The 24701-nt window shown below is 42.1% G+C and overlaps 1 protein-coding gene across 4 annotated transcripts in view; it reads left to right on the forward strand.

The window, feature by feature from the left end:
* LOC139749181 (protein unc-13 homolog 4B-like) overlaps positions 1 to 24701 on the forward strand; it is a 407928-nt gene that overhangs the window by 352107 nt on the left and 31120 nt on the right. For all 4 annotated transcript variants that reach the window (XR_011712899.1, XM_071662842.1, XM_071662843.1 and 1 more), the window contains exon 21: positions 15859 to 16055. Coding sequence is in view for 3 of the 4 variants with exons in the window: in XM_071662842.1 (XP_071518943.1) it covers positions 15859 to 16055 (197 nt within the window). In the remaining variant the exon portion in view is untranslated. The remainder of the gene's footprint in view (positions 1 to 15858; positions 16056 to 24701) is intronic.

Consider the following 24701-nt stretch of genomic DNA (forward strand, 5'->3'; position numbering starts at 1 on the left):
TTCCCAATCACCAGTCCTTTTTCAGCACATAAATCTACAAGCTCTTCACCATTTTCATTTACAACACTGAACACCCCATGTATACCAATTATTCCCTCAACTGCCACATTACTCACCTTTGCATTCAAATCACCCATCACTATAACCCGGTCTCGTGCATCAAAACCACTAACACACTCATTCAGCTGCTCCCAAAACACTTGCCTCTCATGATCTTTCTTTTCGTGGCCAGGTGCATATGCACCAATAATCACCCATCTCTCTCCATCAACTTTCAGTTTTACCCATATTAATCGAGAATTTACTTTCTTACATTCTATCACATACTCTCACAACTCCTGTTTCAGGAGTACTGCTACTCCTTCCCTTGCTCTTGTCCTCTCACTAACCCCTGACTTTACTCCCAAGACATTCCCAAACCACTCTTCCCCTTTACCCTTGAGCTTCGTTTCACTCAGAGCCAAAACATCCAGGTTCCTTTCCTCAAACATACTACCTATCTCTCCTTTTTTCACATCTTGGTTACATCCACACACATTTAGACACCCCAGTCTGAGCCTTCAAGGAGGATGAGCACTCCCCGCGTGACTCCTTCTTCTGTTTCCCATTTTAGAAGGTTAAAAAATACAAGGAGGGGAGGATTTCTGGCCCCCCGCTCCCGTCCCCCCTAGTCGCTTTCTACGACACGCGAGGAATACGTGGGAAGTATTCTTTCACCCCTATCCCCAGGGATAATATACATATATATGCATATATATATACATATACCCATACATATGCACATATACACACTTACACACATATACATATATATACATATGAAAAATGTAAGAAATAATTTAGAAAACTGAAACTTCTGGCTTGAAATGAAATGAAAAAAATGAATGTCACATAATGGTTCAACCTCTGGCTATGGAAAAGGGAAATGTATGATTTATTTACACAAACGTCAATAGTAGTTAATTGACAATAAGTACGTTTGATGAGCTGTGACACTTACGGTGAGCTATTACTATGCCTCCAATTATAAACATTAGAGAAGGAATTCCTATTCCCAAGCTAATAACAATGATGACCATTGTGGAGAAAGTTTCCTTTGGTGGATATCCCTCTCCTAACGCCACTGTCCAAGTGGTATAATTATGTGCTGTATAAAATTCATCCTTGCTTTGAACAAAGGAAATAACAGTTGTTGCAGTCATCTCCTTCAAATCTTCACCAAATATTGCATAAGCTAAAGATTCTTTTAAAGGAACTGAAATCTCCCTTAGTGAAGTAAAGTTGGCATTGACATTTGGGGTAGTTGCTTTGCTGATTTCCCGCTTTGAATTTTGATAGCTAACAGGCCGCCACTGCATGTAGCCTCCATGAGGCTTTGCGGAAGATGAAAGCCGGCAAGGCAGCAGGTTTGGATGGTATTGCAGTGGAATTTATTAAAAAAGGGGGTGACTGTATTATTGACTGGTTGGTAAGGTTATTTAATGTATGTATGACTCATGGTGAGGTGCCTGAGGATTGGCGGAATGCGTGCATAGTGCCATGGTACAAAGGCAAAGGGGATAAGAGAGTGCTCAAATTTCAGAGGTATAAGTTTGTTGAGTATTCCTGGTAAATTATATGGGAGGGTATTGATTGAGAGGGTGAAGGCATGTACAGAGCATCAGATTGGGGAAGAGCAGTGTGGTTTCAGAAGTGGTAGAGGATGTGTGGATCAGGTGTTTGCTTTGAAGAATGTATGTGAGAAATACTTAGAAAAGCAAATGGATTTGTATGTAGCATTTATGGATCTAGAGAAGGCATATGATAGAGTTGATAGAGATGCTCTGTGGAAGGTATTAAGAATATATGGTGTGGGAAGCAAGTTGTTAGAAGCAGTGAAAAGCTTTTATCGAGGATGTAAGGCATGTGTACGTGTAGGAAGAGAGGAAAGTGATTGGTTCTCAGTGAATGTAGGTTTGCGGCAGGGGTGTGTGATGTCTCCATGGTTGTTTAATTTGTTTATGGATGGGGTTGTTAGGGAGGTGAATGCAAGAGTTTTGGAAAGAGGGGCAAGTATGAAGTCTGTTGTGGATGAGAGAGCTTGGGAAGTGAGTCAGTTGTTGTTCGCTGATGATACAGCGCTGGTGGCTGATTAATGTGAGAAACTGCAGAAGCTGGTGACTGAGGTTGGTAAAGTGTGTGAAAGAAGAAAGTTAAGAGTAAATGTGAATAAGAGCAAGGTTATTAGGTGCAGTAGGGTTGAGGGTCAAGTCAATTGGGAGGTAAGTTTGAATGGAGAAAAACTGGAGGAAGTAAAGTGTTTTAGATATCTTGGAGTGGATCTGGCAGTGGATGGAACCATGGAAGCGGAAGTGGATCATAGGGTGGGGGAGGGGGCGAAAATCCTGTGAGCCTTGAAGAATGTGTGGAAGTCGAGAACATTATCTCGGAAAGCAAAAATGGGTATGTTTGAAGGAATAGTGGTTCCAACAATTTTGTATGGTTGCGAGGCATGGGCTATGGATAAAGTTGTGCGCAGGAGGGTGGATGTGCTAGAAATGAGATGTTTGAGGACAGTGTGTGGTGTGAGGTGGTTTGATCGAGTAAGTAACGTAAGGGTAAGAGAGATGTGTGGAAATAAAAAGAGCGTGGTTGAGAGAGCAGAAGAGGGTGTTTTGAAGTGGTTTGGGCACGTGGAGAGAATGAGTGAGGAAAGATTGACCAAGAGGATATATGTGTCGGAGGTGGAGGGAACGAGGAGAAGTGGGAGACCAAATTGGAGGTGGAAAGATGGAGTGAAAAAGATTTTGTGTGATCGGGGCCTGAACATGCAGGAGGGTGAAAGGAGGGCAAGGAATAGAGTGAATTGGATCGATGTGGTATACCGGGATTGACGTGATGTCAGTGGATTGAATCAGGGCATGTGAAGCATCTGGGGTAAACCATGGAAAGCTGTGTAGGTATGTATATTTGCGTGTGTGGACGTGTGTGTATATACATGTGTATGGGGGTGGGTTGGGCCATTTCTTTCGTCTGTTTCGTTGCGCTACCTCGCAAATGCGGGAGACAGTGACAAAGCAAAACATATATATATATATATATATATATATATATATATATATATATATATATATATATATCTGCTCTGTGGAAGGTATTAAGAATATATGGTGTGGGAGGCAAGTTGTTAGAAGCAGTGAAAAGTTTTTATCGAGGATGTAAGGCATGTGTACGTGTAGGAAGAGAGGAAAATGATTGGTTCTCAGTGAATGTAGGTTTGCGGCAGGGGTGTGTGATGTCTCCATGGTTGTTTAATATGTTTAAGGATGGGGGTTGTTAGGGAGGTGAATGCAAGAGTTTTGGAAAGAGGGGCAAGTGTGCAGTCTGTTGTGGATGAGAGAGCTTGGGAAGTGAGTCAGTTGTTGTTCGCTGATGATACAGCGCTGGTGGCTGATTCATGTAAGAAACTGCAGAAGCTGGTGACTGAGGTTGGTAAAGTGTGTGAAAGAAGAAAGTTAAGAGTAAATGTGAATAAGAGCAAGGTTATTAGGTACAGTAGGGTTGAGGGTCAAGTCATTTGGGAGGTAAGTTTGAATAGAGAAAAACTGGAGGAAGTAAAGTGTTTTAGATATCTGGGAGTGGATCTGGCAGTGGATGGAACCATGGAAGCGGAAGTGAATCATAGGGTGGGGGAGGGGGCGAAAATTCTGGGAGCCTTGAAGAATGTTTGGAAGTCGAGAACATTATCACGGAAAGCAAAAATGGGTATGTTTGAAGGAATAGTGGTTCCAACAATGTTGTATGGCTGCTAGGCGTGGGCTATGGATAGAGTTGTGCACAGGAGGGTGGATGTGCTGGAAATGAGATGTTTAAGGACAATATGTGGTGTGAGGTGGTTTGATTGAGTAAGCAAAGTAAGAGTAAGAGAGATGTGTGGAAATAAAAAGAGTGTGGTTGAGAGAGCAGAAGAGGGTGTTTTGAAATGGTTTGGGCACATGGAGAGAATGAGTGAGGAAAGATTGACCAAGAGGATATATGTGTCGGAGGTGGAGGGAACGAGGAGAAGAGGGAGACCAAATTGGAGGTGGAAAGATGGAGTGAAAAAGATTTTGTGTGATCAGGGCCTGAACATGCAGGAGGGTGAAAGGAGGGCAAGGAATAGAGTGAATTGGAGCGATGTGGTATACAGGGGTTGACGTGCTGTCAGTGGATTGAATCAAGGCATGTGAAGCGTCTGGGGTAAACCATGGAAAGCTGTGTAGGTATGTATATTTGTGTGTGTGGACGTATGTACATGTGTATGGGGGGGGGGGGTTGGGCCATTTCTTTCGTCTGTTTCCTTGCGCTACCTCGCAAACGCGGGAGACAGCGACAAAGTATAAAAAAAAAAAAAAAAAATATATATATATATATATATATATATATATATATATATATATATATATATATATATATATATATATTCATTCCATCTCCTTCTCACAGTAGTGGTGATGTGAGAAGGAGATGGAGTGAATATTTTGAAGGTTTGTTGAATGTGTTTGATGATAGAGTGGCAGATATAGGGTGTTTTGGTCGAGGTGGTGTGCAAAGTGAGAGGGTTAACGAGAATGATATGGTAAACAGAGAAGAGGTACCAAAAGCTTTGCAGAAGATGAAATCCGGGAAGGCGGAGCGTTTGGATGGTATTGCAGTGGAATTTATTAAAATAGGGGGTGACTGTATTGTTGACTGGTTGTTAAGGTTATTTAGTGTATGTATGACTCATGGTGAGGTGCCTGAGGATTGGCGGAATGCTTGCATAGTGCCATTGTACAAAGGCAAAGGGGATAAAAGTCAGTGCTCAAATTACAGAGGTATAAGTTTGTTGAGTATTCTTGGGAAATTATATGGGAGGGTATTGATTGAGAGGGTGAAGGCATGTACGGAGCATCAGATTGGGGAAGAGCAGTGTGGTTTCAGAAGTGGTAGAGGATGTGTGGATCAGGTGTTTGCTTTGAAGAATGTATGTGAGAAATACTTAGAAAAGCAAATGGATTTGTATGTAGCATTTATGGATCTGGAGAAGGCATATGATAGGGTTGATAGAGATGCTCTGTGGAAGGTATTAAGAATATATGGTTTGGGAGGCAAGTTGTTAGAAGCAGTGAAAAGTTTTTATCGAGGATGTAAGGCATGTGTACGTGTAGGAAGAGAGGAAAGTGATTGGTTCTCAGAGAATGTAGGTTTACAGGAGGGGTGTGTGATGTCTCCATGGTTGTTTGATTTGTTTATGGATGTGGTTGTTAGGGAGGTGAATGCAAGAGTTTTGGAAAGAGGGGCAAGTATGCAGTCTGTTGGGGATGAGAGAGCTTGGGAAGTGAGTCAGTTGTTCTCTGATGATACAGTGCTGGTGGCTGATTCGTGTGAGGAACTGCAGAGCTGGTGTCTGAGTTTGGTAAAGTGTGTGAAAGAAGAAAGCTGAGAGTAAATGTGAGTAAGAGCAAGGTTATGAAGTATTGTAGGGTTGAGGGACAAGTCAATTGGGAGGTAAGTTTGAATGGAGAAAAACTGGAGGAAGTGTTTTAGATATCTGGGAGTGGATGTGGCAGCAGATGGAACCATGGAAGCAGAAGTGAATCATAGTGTGGGGGAGGGGGCGAAAGTTCTGGGAGCGTTGAAGAATGTGTGGAAGTCGAGAACATTATCTCGGAAAGCAAAAATAGGTATGTTTGAAGGAATAGTGGTCCCAACAATGTTATATGGTTGCGAGGCATGGGCTGTAGATAGAGTTGTGCGCAGGAGGATGGATGTGCTGGAAATGAGATGTTTGAGGACAATGTGTGGTGTGAGGTGGTTTGATTAAGTAATAATAGGGTAAGAGAGATATGTGGTAATAAAAAGAGCATGATTGAGAGAGCAGAAGAGGATGTTTTGAAATGGTTTGCTCACATGGAGAGAATGAGTGAGGAAATATTGGCCAAGAGGATATATGTGTCAGAGGTGGAGGGAACGAGAAGTGGGAGACCAAATTGGAGGTGGAAAGATAGAGTGGAAAAGATTTTGAGTGATTGGGGCCTGAACATGCAGGAGGGTGAAAAACGTGCAAGAAATAGAGTGAATTGGAACAATGTGGTATACCGGGGTCGAACTGCTGTCAATGGATTGAAGCAGGGCATGTGAAGCGTCTGGGGTAAACCGTTGAAAGTTCTGTGGGGCATGGATGTGGAAAGGGAGCTGTGGTTTCGGTGCATTATTACATGACAGCTAGAGAATGAGTGTGAATGAATGTGGCCTTTTTTTGTCTTCCTAGCGTTACCTCGCGCACATGAGGGGGGAAGGGGTTGTTATTTCATGTGTGGCAGGGTGGCGATGGGAATGAATAAAGGCAGACTATGAATTATGTACATGTGTATATATATATATATGTCTCTGTGTGTATATCCCTGGGGATAGGGGAGAAAGAATACTTCCCACGTATTCCCTGCGTGTCGTAAAAGGCGACTAAAAGGGGAGGGAGCGGGGGGCTGGAAATCCTCCCCTCTCAATTTTTTTTAATTTTCCAAAAGAAGGAACAGAGAAGGGGGCCAGGTGAGGATATTCCCTCAGTGGCCCAGTTCTCTGTTCTTAACGCTACCTCGCTAACGCGGGAAATGGCGAATAGTTAAAAAAAAAAAAAAAATGTCTGTGTGTATATATATGTATACGTTGAGGTGTATAGGTATGTATATTTGCGTGTGTGAACGTGTATGTATATACATGTGTACGTGGGTGGGTTAGGCCATTCTTTCGTCTGTTTCCTTGTGCTACCTTGCCAACGCGGGAGACAGCGACAAAGCAAAATGATAATAATAATAATAATTTATATCTATATTTTTTGTTATACTTTGCTGCTGTCTCCCGCATTAGCGAGGTAGCACAAGGAAACAGACGAAAGAGTGGCCCAACCCACCCACATACACAAGCACATATACATACCTATACATATCAACGTATACACATATACACATGTACAGACATATACATATATACACATGTACATAATTCATACTTGTTGCCTTAATTCATTCCTTTTGCCACCCTGCCACACATGAAACTACAACCCCCTCCACCCGCATTCACATGAGGTAGCCCTAGGAAAAGACAACAAAGGCCACATTCGTTCATACTCAGTCTAGCTGTCATGTATAATGCACCAAAACCACAGCTCCCTCTCCACTTCCAGGCCCCACAAAACTTTCCATGGTTTACCCCAAACGCTTCATATGCCCTGGTTCAATCCATTTACAGCATGTCGACCCCAGTATACCAAATCATTCCAATTCACTCCATTCCTTGCACACCTTTCACCCTTCTGCATGTTCAGGCCCCGATAGCTCAAAATCTTTTTCACTCCATCCTTCCACCTCCTGTTTGGTCTCCCACTCTTCCTTGTTCCCTCCACCTCTGACACATATATCCTCTTTGACAATCTTTCCTCACTCATTCTCTCCATGTGACCAAACCATTTTAGAACACCCTCTTCTGCTCTCTCAACCATAGTCTTTTTATTACCACACATCCCTCTTACCCTTTCATTACTTACTCGATCAAACCACCTTACACCACATATTGTCCTCAAACATCTCATTTCAAACACATCCACCCTCCTCACAGCTCTATCTATAGCCTATGCCTCACAACCATATGACATTGTTGAAACCATTTTTCCTTCAAACATACCTATTTTTGCTTTCCGAGATAACGTTCTCGCCTTCCACACATTTTTTAACGCTCCCAGAACTTTTGCCCCCTCCCCCATCCTGTGACTCACTTTCACTTCCATGGTTCCATCCGCTGCCAAATCCACTACCAGATATCTAAAACGCTTCACTTCCTCCAGTTTTTCTCCATTCAGACTTACCTCCCAGTTAACTTGTCCCTCAACCCTACTGTACCTTATTCACATTAACTCTCAGCTTTCTTCTTTCACACACTTTACCAAACTCAGTCACCAGCTTCTGCAGTTTCTCACCTGAATCAGCCACCAGCACTGTATCATCAACAAACAACAACTGACTCACTTCCCAAGCCCTCTCATCCACAACAGACTGCATACTTACCCCTCTCTCCAAAACTTGCATTCACCTCCCTAACAACCCCATCCATAAACAAATTAAACAACATGGAGACATCATGCACCCCTGTTGCAAACCGACATTCACCAAGAGCCAATCACTTTCCTCTCTTCCTACTCGTACACATGCCTTAGATCCTCGATAAAAACTTTTCACTACTTCTTGCAACTTGCCTTCCACACCATACACTCTTAATACCTTCCACAGAGCATGTCTGTCAACTCTATCATATGCCTTCTCCAGATCCATAAATGCTACATACAAATCCATTTGTTTTTCTAAGTATTTCTTACATGCATTCTTCAAAGCAAACACCTGATCCACACCTCCTCTACCACTTCTGAAACCACACTGCTCTTCCCCAATCTGATGCTCTGTACATGCCTTAACCCTCGTAATCAATACTCTTGAATATAATTTCCCCAGAATACTCAACAAACTTATGCCTGTGTATTTTGAACACTCACCTTTATTCCCTTTGCCTTTTTACAGTAGCACTATGCATGCATTCTGCCAATCCTCAGGCACCTGACCTTGAGCCATACATACATCAACTATCCTTACCCAATCAACAACACAGTTACCCCCGTTTTAATAAATTCCACTGCAATACCATCCAAACCCGCCGCCTTGCCTGCTTTCATCTTCTGCAAAGCTTTAACTACCTCTTCTCTGTTTACCAAATCATTCTCCCTAACCCTCTAACTTTGCACACCACTTCAACCAAAATACCCTATATCTGCCACTCTATCATCTAACACATTCAACAAACCTTCAAAATACTCACTCCATCTCCTTCTCACATCACTACTTGTTATTACCTCCCCATAAGCCCCTTCACCGATGTTCTCATTTGTTCTTTTGCCTTATGCACTTCATTTACCTCCCTCCTAAGCATCTTTTTATTCTCCCTAAGATTTAATGATACTCTCTCACCCCAACTCTCATTTGTCCTCTTTTTCACCTCTTGCACCTTTCTCTTGACCTCCTGTCTCTTTCTTTTATACATCTCCCAGTCATTTGCACTATTTCCCTGCAAAACTTGTCCAAATGCCTCTCTCTTCTCTTTCACTATTAATCTAACTTTTTCATCCACCACTCACCACCCTTTCTAATCTGCCCACCTCCTACGCTTCTCATGCCACAAGCGTCTTTTGTGCAAGCCATCACTGCTTCCCTAAATACATCTCATTCCTCCCCACTCACTTTACGTCCTTTGCTCTAACATTTTTCCATTCTGCACAAAGTCTCTCCTGGTACTTCCTCATGCAATTCTCCTTCCCAAGCTCACTTACTCTCACCATTCTCTTCACCCCAGCATTTTCTCTTCTTTTCTGAAAACCTCTACAAATCTTCACCTTTGCCTCCACAAGATAATGATCAGACATCCCTCCAGTTGCACCTCTCAGCACATTAACATCCAAAAGTCTCTCTTTCATGCGCCTATCAATTAACACATAATCCAATAATGCTCTTTGGCCATCTCTCCTACTTACATGCGTATACTTATGTATATCTCTCTTTTTAAACCAGGTATTCCCAATCACCAGTCCCTTTTCAGCACACAAATCTACAAGCTCTTCACTATTTCCATTTACAACACTGAACACCCCATGTACACCAATTATTCCCTCTACTACCACATTACTTACCTTTGCATTTAAATCACCCATCACTATAACCCGGTCTAAGGTGCATAGGCCCCAATAATCACCCATCTCTCTCCGTCCACTTTCAGTTTTACCCATATCAATCTAGAATTTACTTTTTTACACTCTGTCACATACTCCCACAACTCCTATTTCAGGAGCAGTGCCACTCCTTCCTTTGCTCTTGTCCTCTCACAAACCCCTGACTTTACCCCCAAAACATTTCCAAACCACTCTTTCCCTTTACCCTTGAACTTAGTTTCACTCAGAGCCAAAACATCCAGGTTCCTTTCCTCAAACATACTACCTATCTCTCCTTTTTTCTCATCTTGGTCATATCCACACACATTTAGACACCCCAATCTGAGCCTTCGAGGAGGATGAGCACTCCCCGCGTGACTCTTTCTTTTGTTTCCCCTTTTAGAAAGTTAAAGATACTAGGAGGGGAGGGTTTCTAGCCCCCCCTCTCCCGTCCCTTTTAGTCACCTTTTATGACGTGGGGAATGCGTAGGAAGTATTCTTTCTCCCCTATCCGAGGGACAATAGATATAGTATGATATATATACACATGTACAATTACATATTTGCTTGTCCTTATCCATTCCTGATACAACCCCTTCCTACAGAAAACAGTACAAATGCATGAAGGAAAAGAAAAAAGATAACCATTTTCTTCTTCTCCCCCACACCCGATCACCATCTCCTTCATCAACAACGTAGCATGTGGAAGCAGGTGAAGAAATGCTACATCCACTGACTTCCATGTACAAGCTGTCATGGGTAATGCACTGAAACCACAGCTCCCTATCCACTTCCAGGGCCCTCATACCTTTCCATGGTTTACCCCAAATGTTTCACATACTCTGGTTCAGTCCATTGACAGCACACCAACCCCAGTTTACCGCATCATTCCAATTCACTCTATTCTGTGCATGACTTTCACCCTCTTGCATGTTTAGGGCCCAATTGCTCAAAATCTTTTTCGCTTCATCCTTCAACCTCCAATTTGGTTTCCTGCTTATTGTTCCCTCCTCCTCTGACACATATTTTCTTAGGCAACCTTTCCTCACTTATTCTTTCCGTATGTCTAAACCATTTCAACATACCCTCTTTTGCTCTCTCAGCCACACTGATTTTTATTTCCACAGATCTCTCTTACCCGATCATTACTTACGTAATCAAACCAACTCATGCCACATGTTGTCCTCAAACATTTTATTTCCAATACATCCACCCTCCTCCACACAACCTTGTCTATAGCCTATGCCTTGCAACCATGTAATATTGTTGGAGATACTGTTCCTTCAAACTTACCCATTTTTGCCCTTGTGAGATAATGATCTCTCTTTCTACACATGAGTTTTACAGCTTTTTTTAAGGTTTTCAAGTTAGTCTTCAAGATAGCTTTCAGCAGACTTGGTCTTGCTCTGGTAACTAGTAATATTAACTCTTATTATCTAACCTGATCGTCAGTTTCACTGAGGCATTACTTGTATCAAATTGCTGTATTATTATAGAGTCTAAAGTGTGCTTCAGTACCTTCAGTCCTCCTTCCCTGATAAAAGCATTACCTGACTCCTGCAGTCTTTGGAAGATCAGGTTATTTTTTGTACTTTTCCTTCTCGTGGCAGTTCTTAACACATTACATCACCTCACTCCTATCTTTTCCTCAAACTCTTCCATATTCAGATTGTCTAGCTTTTCTACAGTTTTTTAAATTTTTTCATATTGGCACTGATGCCACATTTCTTGGTTTTCTGAGTTAGTATCTGGCAAAGACTGCTTTTGTAACTGTCATTAGGTCTGAAATATGTCATACTTGCAGGTGCATTATGGCCAAAATGTACAACTGTATTCAGTAATTGGTGTAACTCAACTCAAAGTAATTCTTTGACTCTTGAGCTGCTTCTTACGTGGCTCACAGCTGTTGATGTTGGTGTGTTGATCATTTAACACTTTCAGTATTCCCAGAAGTTTCCCTTGTTCAAGTCCACCAACTTCAGTAATGTAGCCCATAGGTATGAGATGCTTATTGTGTTTGTTCAGTATACCAGAAATGGAGAATAATCCTGTATTATACTTTTCCTGATCTGGATTTTATTGATCAGATTCAAATACAAAGGTACAATTATGCACTTTTGCAGTTGGTGAGCTAGGATATGTTAGTTTGTTTAAACAGTATCTTTTTTGCCTGATTTATATGTTTTCCCAAGACATTATGGTAGGGGATATTTCCTTTGATCTACATGAAGGGACTGATTTCTAAATCTAGATCATTGAGCTCTTAAAAGATTCATGTGTCTACCACTCACCCATCTCAATGTTTGATAATGCCTGACCTACTCCTCTGTAACAAAAAGTTCTTGTCCGGCAGCCAGCTTCAGGCTGGAAGATTATGGTTTTACAGGTACAGTAGTCTTTTTATAGGCAATGCTGTGTTTATCATTGTAAAACAGTTGACTGGGGGATACTTTTTTTATGTAACTGTATAGTTTAATGAGCCATGGTCCAGTGGCTGTCACTGGGTATGTATCTATTTAGCATGCTTCCTTGAAGCAATGAATGCATAGACTTGTCAAAAAGTCTTTTTGACAAAAATTTCTTTATTACACTTTAGAACATTGTCTTTTCATTTTCAAAATCAGTCATTCTATTGGTCTATTTATCTGTATCTCTGATGTCCTTTCCCTACGGGAATTCCCATCGAGGGGCTGGCTACAGTAGAGTCTCCACTTATCCCTTTCCTTACATGTCTCCCTCACATACAGGATTCCACATATCCCTCCACCATTTCCCTCCCGCCAGTACTCTTCCTTTCTATTTCCCCACAGGTGGTCTTCCTGTCACACTAACCCCTTTACTTACACTATCATACACTCTTGTATGCTCCCCATTTTGCATTCTTTCCACGTTCCCAAACCACCTCAAATTATCAGGTTTCACCCACTTTGCCACTACAATTCATTCCCTTTGCATTCCCTGCCATACCACATCTCTCATACACCTCCTCATTCCCCCACCACTCCATCTAGTCATACCACATGCTCCTTTCAAATTGTTCAATTGCACAGCTTGGTTTCTTTACCTCTGTGACTCATTCCATATCCATGTTTTTTCTACATAGGTCGTGATTGGGAGGAATATGCTGTCTCTTAATCCCTTCTTCACCTCCTTACTTAAACCTATGCCCTATTGAGGGACCCAGTAACTCTTGTATCTTGTACTGCTTTCTCCCTAATCTCTCCTTCCATATTACCAAACTTACCTAAGATAGCTCCTAAATACTTAAATTCTCTTACCTCTTTCAGTGTTTATCCCTCCATAAGATTCTGTAACATGGTTTGGTACACTTTCTTTTTTAGTATATAGGGTTTTGCAAAGTCTGTACTTTTAGTTTGTTTCCTTTCAAACTTTTTTACTTGCATTTACACCAGTTGCCTATGCTTACACACATTATAAAAGACATGTACAACCTTCTGCAACTCCTCTTCACTGTTGGTAAACAGCACAATATCTGCAAATTGACTTGTCACTAGTCACAGTAACAACACCACACTTTATCTCTGCACCTCCTTTCCCAATTCTTGCTTTCACCACCCATATCATTATGTCCATATATATGTTAAAAAGCCACAGTGACATAACACACTCCTGCTTCACACCCTTATGTACTCTGAAACTTTTGCTCAACTCTCTATCCCCTCTTGCACTCTATCCAAAAGTTGTACCCTACCCCATATATCCTTAACACATCCCATAAAGCTTTCTACTTTCATAAGTTTCTCCAGCTCCATAAAAGCTACATACAGTTTCTTACCTTTTGCTACATACTTTTCCACAGTCATTATAAGAAATCTGATCCCCACATTCCCTACCTTTCCTAAAACCCCTTTACCCCCAACTTATTTCACTTTCAGTCTCTTCCATCACTCTGCCAATCAGCTCTCACATACACTTTTCCTGCTTTTCCTAACTGACTTATTCCCCTATAATTGCTGTATATATCCTTAGCACTTTTTCCTATGAATAAAGGAACAAAAATACCTTTCATCCAATCCTCAGGCACAACCTTCTGTTTCCATGCTTAAATGCATATCAAATGTATCCAGTCTATCATACTTTTTCCTCCATACTTCAGTATTTCAGCTGTAATTCCATCCACTCCAGCTGCCTTTCTTACCTACAGCTCCAGTATTTCCCTTGTTTACCTTTATTCTTGCTATAGGCCTCATGCATGTAATAACTGCTGTCTCTTTCTCCCACATTCATCAGTTCTTCAAAATACTCTTTCCATCTTCTGTTCACCCCCTTTTGATTCAGCAGCTCCTCTTCTTTAATTCTCACATTAAAGTTTCCATTCTTCCACCTCTTTACTTTTTCAACTCCATCTTGTACAGTTTCTTATTTTCCCTAAACTCTTCACTCAACTTTCTTCCAAGAATCTTCTACTTTTTCTTTGCTTTCCTCTGTCAGCTTCTTATCATTCCACTTACACTTCTTATATTCTTCCTTCATCCTTTGCTGAACTTCCAATGGCAAATTGCTTTCAAGCAGTCTACCTTATGCCACTTTCTTCTCATCCACATCATTTCTCATCTTATCTGTCAACCAAGCATTTCCCTTTATATTCCTGTATCTCAATACTGTATATCCAACTACTAGTCCTATAAACTTTGACAATCTTTCTATAAGTATTTCAGATGTATCTTTCACACAACACTGCATCCCTACATTTACTGTGCTTCCATGTAAACTTTCATACCCCAACTTGCATTCTTTCTGATTCATCCTCTTACTTGTTAACAGTCTTACCTCTCAATTCTTCCATATGCCATACCTCCACTTCTCCCTAATCTTCACCAACATAAGAACTGCAAAATGGTGAGAGTCTTTAAAGAATCCCTTGACAATTCCAGCATCTAGCACAGCCTTTCTCAACCTTTCATCCACTGCCAAATAGTCATTGAAACCCTTTGCTCTTTTCATCCCTTATTTCTCATCCATATATACCTATGGATCATTTTGTGCTAAAAAGAGGTGTTTCTAAGGAATGAACTCTTCTGAACACAGACATCCACAAGATAACTTCCATTCTCATTTACTCCAGGCACTTCCCATTTACCAACTGTCTCACCAATTTCATCACATCCCACCTTTGCATTCATATCAATCATTGCAACCGCCTTTCTCTCCATCTCAAAACCATTTATGTGAACATTCAAATGTCTCTAGAAATACTTCATTTCATCCTTACCTCGCACAATCTTCATGGTCACAAATACATATACACATGCATACTTCACAATTCCAGTCTTTCCTTTCACCCAAACCATTCTTGACCCATTCCATCCATGCTATGTAACACTTTCCCATACTCTTGGTGATAGCACACTTGCACATCTTTCTTTCTCTCTTTCCTGACAATTTTTAATCATTCTCATCCATACCAGTCTTCCTTCCACTTATCATTCCCATTTTCAGTCCATACACCCTGCCCAGGGATATGGGTTTCCCCAGTCCTCAGCATATCCAAACTATAACTTTTGAATATTTTCACAAGCTCCCTTCTTTTACTCTCACCAGTCATCCTATGTACACTCAGTGCCATTGCCCTCAGTTGCTCGTCCCTTTTACTTTCAGACATAACTGGTATACTTCAGTGCAACTTCTTAGCCTTTTGTGCTTCACCCTCAGCAGTCCACTGGCAAAGGGCATCTGTAGTGCAGTGTTTCTCAAAGGCAATGGGATCCCAAATTATTTGAACTAAAAACCCCTGGATGCCTGAAGTGTTTGTACATAAGAGAAACTACTTCTTATTTTGCTACATTACATATATCTGTTAAACGAAAAAAAAATTTTTTCATATCAGTATGATTATCAAAACTCATGTCATTCATTCTTTTGTTTACATTTTCCTTCACAAAGTACTGATGTAGCAGCTGTAGTTTGTATCACTACCATAGCATCACTACCCTATACTGCCACCATTCCCATGCTATCATTTTTATGCCACCACTATTCCAGTAGCACCATTGCCAAAATAATCATCATATTCATTAATAGCTTACTGAAGAAAACTGTCATTTTTTATAAACTGATCATGAAGAACTTACAACAGTTTACTTTTTCAACAGTTCTGTTAGCCGTACTGATTTTGGAGTGCAGGCTGGTCATCTTCTCATGATATTGAAGACCTGCCACCGTTTCCATAGTGACGATGTGATAGGGGAAACAGTAATGCCGCTTGAAGAACTGCCCCTTGTGGAAAGTTCAACTGATAGTACTATTATTTATAAAGTCCTCAAGATGAATGTACCATGCGATGGAGATGGTAAGGTTTATGAAAAGAAAATCACTAAAATTTTCAGGTTTAACTTTAGTGATTAGTAGGTTTTTCAGCAAATGCCTAGGAAAGTAACACTTTCATGACTTGAGAGTGTTGAGGTGATGACCAGAACCATATAACATTCTCCATGTCAGGATTTTTGAACTTTTTTGTTTTATTGATATGAAGCTACCTGACTAGACAAATCTTTTCCTTGCATGCACCCAACACTTGTCCTCTTTTCTCTCCAAGGTCTCCAATCTTTCTCATGAAATGAGAGAGGTTGATTACAGTCTCTCAGCACTTCACCTTTTGGTGAGACTAATAGATCTTCACTCTTCTCCTACCCAAGCTTGAGTGGTAGCAGCCATGCCTCCTGCAGGCCTCTTTTCTTCTGATTGGTAATCCTCACCTGGCAATGACATCATTGTCGCTGCTGGACTCCTGGACAACTTGACCTCCTCTTTATATATATTATTATTATTATTATTTTGCTTTGTCGCTGTCTCCCGCGTTTGCGAGGTAGCGCAAGGAAACAGACGAAAGAAAAGGCCTAACCCACCCCCATACACAATGTACATACATACACGTCCACACACGCAATTATACATACCTATACATCTCAATGTACACATATATATACACACACAGACACATACATATATACCCATGCACACAATTCACACTGTCTGCCTTTATTCATTCCCATCGCCACCTTGCCACACATGGAATACCATCCCCCTCCCCCCTCATGTGTGCGAGGTAGCACTAGGAAAAGACAACAAAGGCCCCATTTGTTCACACTCAGTCTCTAGCTGTCATGCAATAATGCTCGAAACCACAGCTCCCTTTCCACATCCAGGCCCCACACAACTTTCCATGGTTTACCCCAGACGCTTCACATGCCCTGATTCAATCCACTGACAGAACGTCAACCTTGGTATACCACATCGATCCAATTCACTCTATTCCTTGCCCGCTTTTCACCCTCCTGCATGTTCAGGCCCCGATCACACAAAATCTTTTTCACTCCATCTTTCCACCTCCAATTTGGTCTCCCACTTCTCCTCGTTCCCTCCACCTCCGACACATATATCCTCTTGGGCAATCTTTCCTCACTCATTCTCTCCATGTGCCCAAACCATTTCAAAACACCCTCTTCTGCTCTCTCAACCACGCTCTTTTTATTTCCACACATCTCTCTTACCCTTACATTACTTACTCGATCAAACCACCTCACACCGCACATTGTCCTCAAACATCTCATTTCCAGCACATCCACCCTCCTGCGCACAACTCTATCCATAGCCCACGCCTCGCAACCATACAACATTGTTGGAACCACTATTCCTTCAAACATACCCATTTTTGCTTTCCGAGATAATGTTCTCGACTTCCACACATTCTTCAAGGCTCCCAGGATTTTTGCCTCCCTCCCCCACCCTATGATTCACTTCCGCTTCCATATATATATATATATATATTTTTTTTTCTTGCTTTGTCGCTGTCTCCCGCGTTTGCGAGGTAGCGCAAGGAAACAGACGAAAGAAATGGCCCAACCCACCCCCATACACATGTATATACATACGTCCACACATGCAAATATACGTACCTACACAGCTTTCCATGGTTTACCCCAGACGCTTCACATGCCCTGATTCAACCCACTGACAGCATGTCAACCCCGGTATACCACATCGATCCAATTCACTCTATTCCTTGCCCTCCTTTCACCCTCCTGCATGTTCAGGCCCCGATCACACAAAATCTTTTTCACTCCATCTTTCCACCTCCAATTTGGTCTCCCACTTCTCCTCGTTCCCTCCACCTCCGACACATATATCCTCATGGTCAGTCTTTCTTCACTCATTCTCTCCATGTGCCCAAACCATTTCAAAACACCCTCTTCTGCTCTCTCAACCACGCTCTTTTTATTTCCACACATCTCTCTTACCCTTATGTTACTTACTCAATCAAACCACCTCACACCACACATTGTCCTCAAACATCTCATTTCCAGCACATCCACCCTCCTGTGCACAACTCTATCCATAGCCCACGCCTCACAACCATACAACATTGTTGGAACCACTATTCCTTCAAACATACCCAATTTAGCTTTCCGAAATAATGTTCTTGACTTCCACACATTCTTCAAGGCTCCCAGGATTTTCGCCCCCTCCCCCACCCTATGATTCACTTCTGCTTCCATGGTTCCATCTGCTGCCAGATCCACTCCCAGATATCTAAAACACTTTACTTCCTCCAGTTTTTCTCCATTCAAACTTACCTCCCAATTGACTTGACCCTCAACCCTACTGTACCTAATAACCTTGCTCTTATTCACATTTACTCTTAACTTTCTTCTTTCACACACTTTACCAAACTCAGTCACCAGCTTCTGCAGTTTCTCACATGAATCAGCCACCAGCGCTGTATCATCAGCAAACAACAACTGACTCACTTCCCAAGCTCTCTCATCCACAACAGACTTCATACTTGTCCCTCTTTCCAAAACTCTTGCATTCACCTCCCTAACAACCCCATCCATAAACAAATTAAACAACCATGGAGACATCACACACCCCTGCCGCAAACCTACATTCACTGAGAACCAATCACTTTCCTCTCTTCCTACATGTACACATGCCTTACATCCTTGATAAAAACTTTTCACTGCTTCTAACAACTTGCCTCCCACACCATATATTCTTAATACCTTCCACAGAGCATCTCTATCAACTCTATCAAATGCCTTCTCCAGATCCATAAATGCTACATACAAATCCATTTGCTTTTCTAAGTGTTTCTCACATACATTCTTCAAAGCAAACACCTGATCCACACATCCTCTACCACTTCTGAAACCACACTGCTCTTCCCCAATCTGATGCTCTGTACATGCCTTCACCCTCTCAATCAATACCCTCCAATATAATTTACCAGGAATACTCAACAAACTTATACCTCTGTAATTTGAGCACTCACTCTTATCCCCTTTGCCTTTGTACAATGGCACTATGCACGCGTTCCTCCAATCCTCAGGCACCTCACCATGAGTCATACAAACATTAAATAACCTTACCAACCAGTCAACAATACAGTCACCCCCTTTTTTAATAAATTCCACTGCAGTACCATCCAAGCCTGCTGCCTTGCCGGCTTTCATCTTCCGCAAAGCTTTTACTACCTCTTCTCTGTTTACCAAATTATTTTCCCTAACCCTCTCACTTTGCACACCACCTCGACCAAAACACCCTATATCTGCCACTATATCATCAAACACATTCAACAAACCTTCAAAATACTCACTCCATCTTCTTCTCACATCACCACTACTTGTTATCACCTCCCCATTAGCGCCCTTCACTGAAGTTCCCATTTGCTCCCTTGTCTTACGCACTTTATTTACCACCTTCCAGAACATCTTTTTATTCTCCCTATAATTTAATGATACTCTCTCACCCCAACTCTCATTTGCCCTCTTTTTCACCTCTTGCACCTTTCTCTTGACCTCCTGTCTCTTTCTTTTATACATCTCCCACTTAATTGCATTTTTTCCCTGCAAAAATCATCCAAATGCCTCTCTCTTCTCTTTCACTAATAATCTTACTTCTTCATTCCACCACTCACTACCCTTTCTAATCAACCCATCTCCCACTCTTCTCATGCCACAAGCATCTTTTGCGCAATCAATCACTGATTCCCTAAATACATCCCATTCCTCCCCCACTCTCCTTACTTCCATTGTTCTCACCTTTTTCCATTCTGTACTCAGTCTCTCCTGGTACTTCCTCACACAAGTCTCCTTCCCAAGCTCACTTACTCTCACCACCCTCTTCACCCCAACATTCACTCTTCTTTTCTGAAAACCCATACAAATCTTCACCTTTCCCTCCACAAGATAATGATCAGACATCCCTCAAGTTGCACCTCTCAGCACATTAACATCCAAAAGTCTCTCTTTCACGCGCCTGTCAATTAACACGTAATCCAATAACGCTCTCTGGCCATCTCTCCTACTTACATACGTATACTTATGTATATCTCGCTTTTTAAACCAGGTATTCCCAATCACCAGTCCTTTTTCAGCACATAAATCTGCAAGCTCTTCACCATTTCCATTTACAACACATGTATATACACACACACGTCCACACACGCAAATATACATACCTATACATCTCAATGTACACATATATATACACACACAGACACATACATATATACCCATGCAACACAATTCACATTGTCTGCCTTTATTCATTCCCATCGCCACCTTGCCACACATGGAATACCATCCCCCTCCCCCCTCATGTGTGCGGGGTAGCGCTAGGAAAAGACAACAAAGGCCTCATTCGTTCACACTCAGTCTCTAGCTGTCATGCAATAATGCCCGAAACCACAGCTCCCTTTCCACATCCAGGCCCCACACAGCTTTCCATGGTTTACCCCAGACGCTTCACATGCCCTGATTCAATCCACTGACAGCACGTCAACCCCGGTATACCACATCGATCCAATTCACTCTATTCCTTGCCCGCCTTTCACCCTCTTGCATGTTCAGGCCCCGATCACTCAAAATCTTTTTCACTCCATCTTTTCACCTCCAATTTGGTCTCCCACTTCTCCTTGTTCCCTCCACCTCCGACACATATATCCTCTTGGTCAATCTTTCCTCACTCATTCTCTCCATGTGCCCAAACCATTTCAAAACACCCTCTTCTGCCCTCTCAACCACGCTCTTTTTATTTCCACACATCTCTCTTACCCTTACATTACTTACTCGAACAAACCACCTCACACCACACATTGTCCTCAAACATCTCATTTCCAGCACATCCACCATCCTTCGCACAACTCTATCCATAGCCCATGCCTCGCAACCATACAACATTGTTGGAACCACTATTCCTTCAAACATACCCATTTTTGCTTTCCGAGATAATGTTCTCGACTTCCACACATTCTTCAAGGCTCCCAGGGTTTTCGCCCCCTCCCCCACCCTATGATTCACTTCCGCTTCCATGGTTCCATCTGCTGCCAGATCCACTCCCAGATATCTAAAACACTTTACTTCCTCCAGTTTTTCTCCATTCAAACTTACCTCCCAATTGACTTGACCCTCAACCCTACTGTACCTAATAACCTTGCTCTTATTCACATTTACTCTTAACTTTCTTCTTTCACACACTTTACCAAACTCAGTCACCAGCTTCTGCAGTTTCTCACATGAATCAGCCACCAGCGCTGTATCATCAGTGAACAACAACTGACTACACTTCCCAAGCTCTCTCATCCATAACAAACTTCATTCTTGCCCCTCTTTCCAAAACTCTTGCATTCACCTCCCTAACAACCCCATCCATAAACAAATTAAACAACCATGGAGACATCACACACCCCTGCTGCAAACCTACATTCACTTAGAACCAATCACTTTCCTCTCTTCCTACACGTACACATGCCTTACATCCTCGATAAAAACTTTTCACTGCTTCTAACAACTTGCCACCCACACCATATATTCTTAATACCTTCCACAGAGCATCTCTATCAACTCTACCATATGCCTTCTCCAGATCCATAAATGCTACATACAAATCCATTTGCTTTTCTAAGTATTTCTCACATACATTCTTCAAAGCAAACACTTGATCCACACATCCTCTACCACTTCTGAAACCACACTGCTCTTCCCCAATCTGATGCTCTGTACATGCCTTCACCCTCTCAATCAATACCCTCCCATACAACTTACCAGGAATACTCAACAAACTTATACCTCTGTAATTTGAATGTCGGTTTGTGGCAGGGGTGCATGATGTCTCCATGGTTGTTTAATTTGTTTACGGATGGAGTTGATAGGGAGGTGAATGCAAGAGTTTTGGAGGGAGGGGCAAGTATTAAGTCTGTTGTGGATGAGAGAATTGGGAAGTGAGTCAGTTGTTGTTCGCTGATGATACAGCACTTGTGGCTGATTCAGGTGAAAGAGAGACTTTTGGATGTTAATATGCTGAGAGGTGCAACTGGAGGGATGTCTGATCATTATCTTGTGGAGGCGAAGGTGAAGATTTGTTGAGGTTTTCAGAAAAGAAGAGAGACTGTTGGGGTGAAGAGAGTGGTGAGAGTAAGTGAGCTTGGGAAGGAGACTTGTGTGAGGAAGTACCAGGAGAGACTGAGTACAGAATGGAAAAAGGTGAGGACAAAGGATGTTAGGGGAGTGGGGGAGGAATGGGATGTATTTAGGGAAGTAGTGATGGACTGCGCAAAAGATGCTTGTGGCATGAGAAACGTGGGAGGTGGGCAGATTAGAAAGGGTAGTGAGTAGTGGGATGAAGAATTAAGATTATTAGTGAAAGAGAAGAGAGAGGCATTTGGACGATTTTTGCAAGGAAATAATGCAAATGAGTGGGAGATGTATAAAAGAACGAGGCAGGAGGTGAAGAGCAAGGTGCAAGAAGTGAAAAATAGGGCAAATGAGAGTTGGGGTGAGAGTATAAAAGAAAGAGGCAGGAGGTGAAGAGAGAGGGGCAAGAAGTGAAAAATAGGGCAAATGAGTTGGGGTGAGAGAGTATCATTAAATTTTAGGGAGAATAAAAAAATGTTTTGGCAGGAGGTAAATAAAGTGTGTAAGACAAGGGAACAAATGGGAACATCAGTGAAGGGGGCTAATGGGGAGGTGATAACAAGTAGTGGTGATGTGAGAAGGAGATGGAGTGAGTATTTTGAAGGTTTGTTGAATGTGTTTGATGATAGAGTAGCAGATATAGGATGTTTTGGTCGAGGTGGTGTGCAAAGTGAGAGGGTTAGGGAGAATGATTTGGTAAACAGAGAAGATGTAGTAAAAGCTTTGCGGAAGATGAAAGGCAGCAAAGCAGTGGATTTGGATGGTACTGCAGTGGAATTTGTTAAAAAAGGGGGTGAGTGTGTTGTTGATTAGTTGGTAACGTTATTTGATGTATGTATGACTCATGGTGAGGTGCCTGAGGATTGGTGGAATGCTTGCATAGTGCCATTGTGCAAAGGCAAAGGGGATAAAGGTGAGTGCTCACATTACAGAGGTATAAGTTTGTTGAGTATTCCTGGTAAATTATATGGGAGGGTATTGATTGAGAGGGTGAAGGCATGTACATACACATACTCAGACATATGCATATATACACATGTGCATTTTCATAATTGCTTACCTTCATCCATTGCAGGTGCTACCCTGCCTCACAGGAAAACAGCATCGCTGCCCCCTGCTTCAGCTGTTGGCTCCAGGAAAACAGACTTAAAAAACCACATTCATTCACACTCAATCTCTACTGTCATGTTTAATGCACTGAAACCACAGCTCCCAATCCACATCCAGGCAACACAGACCTTTCCTTGGTTTACCCCAGACATTTCACATGCCCTTGTTCTGTCCATTGACAGCAAGTTGACCCTGGTATAACACATTGTTCCAGTTTACTCTATTCCTTGCACACCTCTCACCCTCCTGTATGTTCAGGCCCCGAATGCTCAAAATCTTTTTCACTCCATCCTTCCACCTCCATTTAGGTCTCCTGTTTCTCCATGTTCCCTCCACCTCTGACCTATATGTCCTCTTTGTCAGCCTCACTTCACTCATTCTCTCCATATGTCCAAATCATTTCAACACACCCTCTTCTGCTCTCTCAACCCCACACTTTTTATTACCAAACATCTCTCTTACCCTTTCATTATTTACTCGATCAAACCACCTCACACCACATATTGTCCTAAAACATTTCATTTCCAATGCATCCACCCTCTTCCATACAACCCTATCTATAAGCCCATACCTTGCAACCTTATAATATTGTTGGAACAACTGTTCCTTCAAACATACCCATTTTCACTCTCGGAGATAACGTTCTCTCCTTCCACACATTCTTCATTGCTCCCAAAACCTTCACCCCCTCCCCTACCCTGTGACTCACTCCCACTTCCATGGTTCCATTCGCTGCTAAGTCCACTCCCAATTAACTTGTCCCTCAACCCTACTGAACTTAATAACCTTGCTCTTATTCACATTTACTCTCAACTTTCCCCTTTCACACACTTTTCCAATTTCAGTCACCAGCTTCCGGACTTCTCACTCGAATCCACCACTAGAGCTGTTTCGTCGGCAAACAACATCTGACTCGCTTCCTAGGCCCCCTCATCCCCAACAGACTACATACTTGCCCGTCTCTCCAAAACTGTTGCATTTACCTCCCTAACCACCCCATCCATAAACAAATTAAAGAACCATGGAGACATCACACACCCCTTCCACAAACCGACCTTCACCGGGAACCAATCACTCTCCCTTCTTCCCACTCGTACGCATGCCATATATCCTTGATAAAAACTTTCCACTACTTCTGACAGCTTATCTCCCACACCATAAACTCTTAAGACTTTCCATAAAGCATCTCTATCAATCCTGTCATATGCGTTCTCCAGATCCATAAATGCCACATACAACTCCATCTGTTTTTCTAAGTATTTCTCCCACACATTCTTCAAAGCAAATACCTGATCCACACATCCTCTTCCATTTTGAAAGACACTGGTCCTCCCCAGTCTGATGGTTTGTACATGCCTTCACCCTCTCATTCTATACCCTCCCATACAATTTTCCAGGAATACTCAACAAAC

The sequence above is a fragment of the Panulirus ornatus genome, chromosome 6 (genome assembly GCF_036320965.1).
Source record: "Panulirus ornatus isolate Po-2019 chromosome 6, ASM3632096v1, whole genome shotgun sequence".
NCBI lineage: Eukaryota > Metazoa > Arthropoda > Malacostraca > Decapoda > Palinuridae > Panulirus > Panulirus ornatus.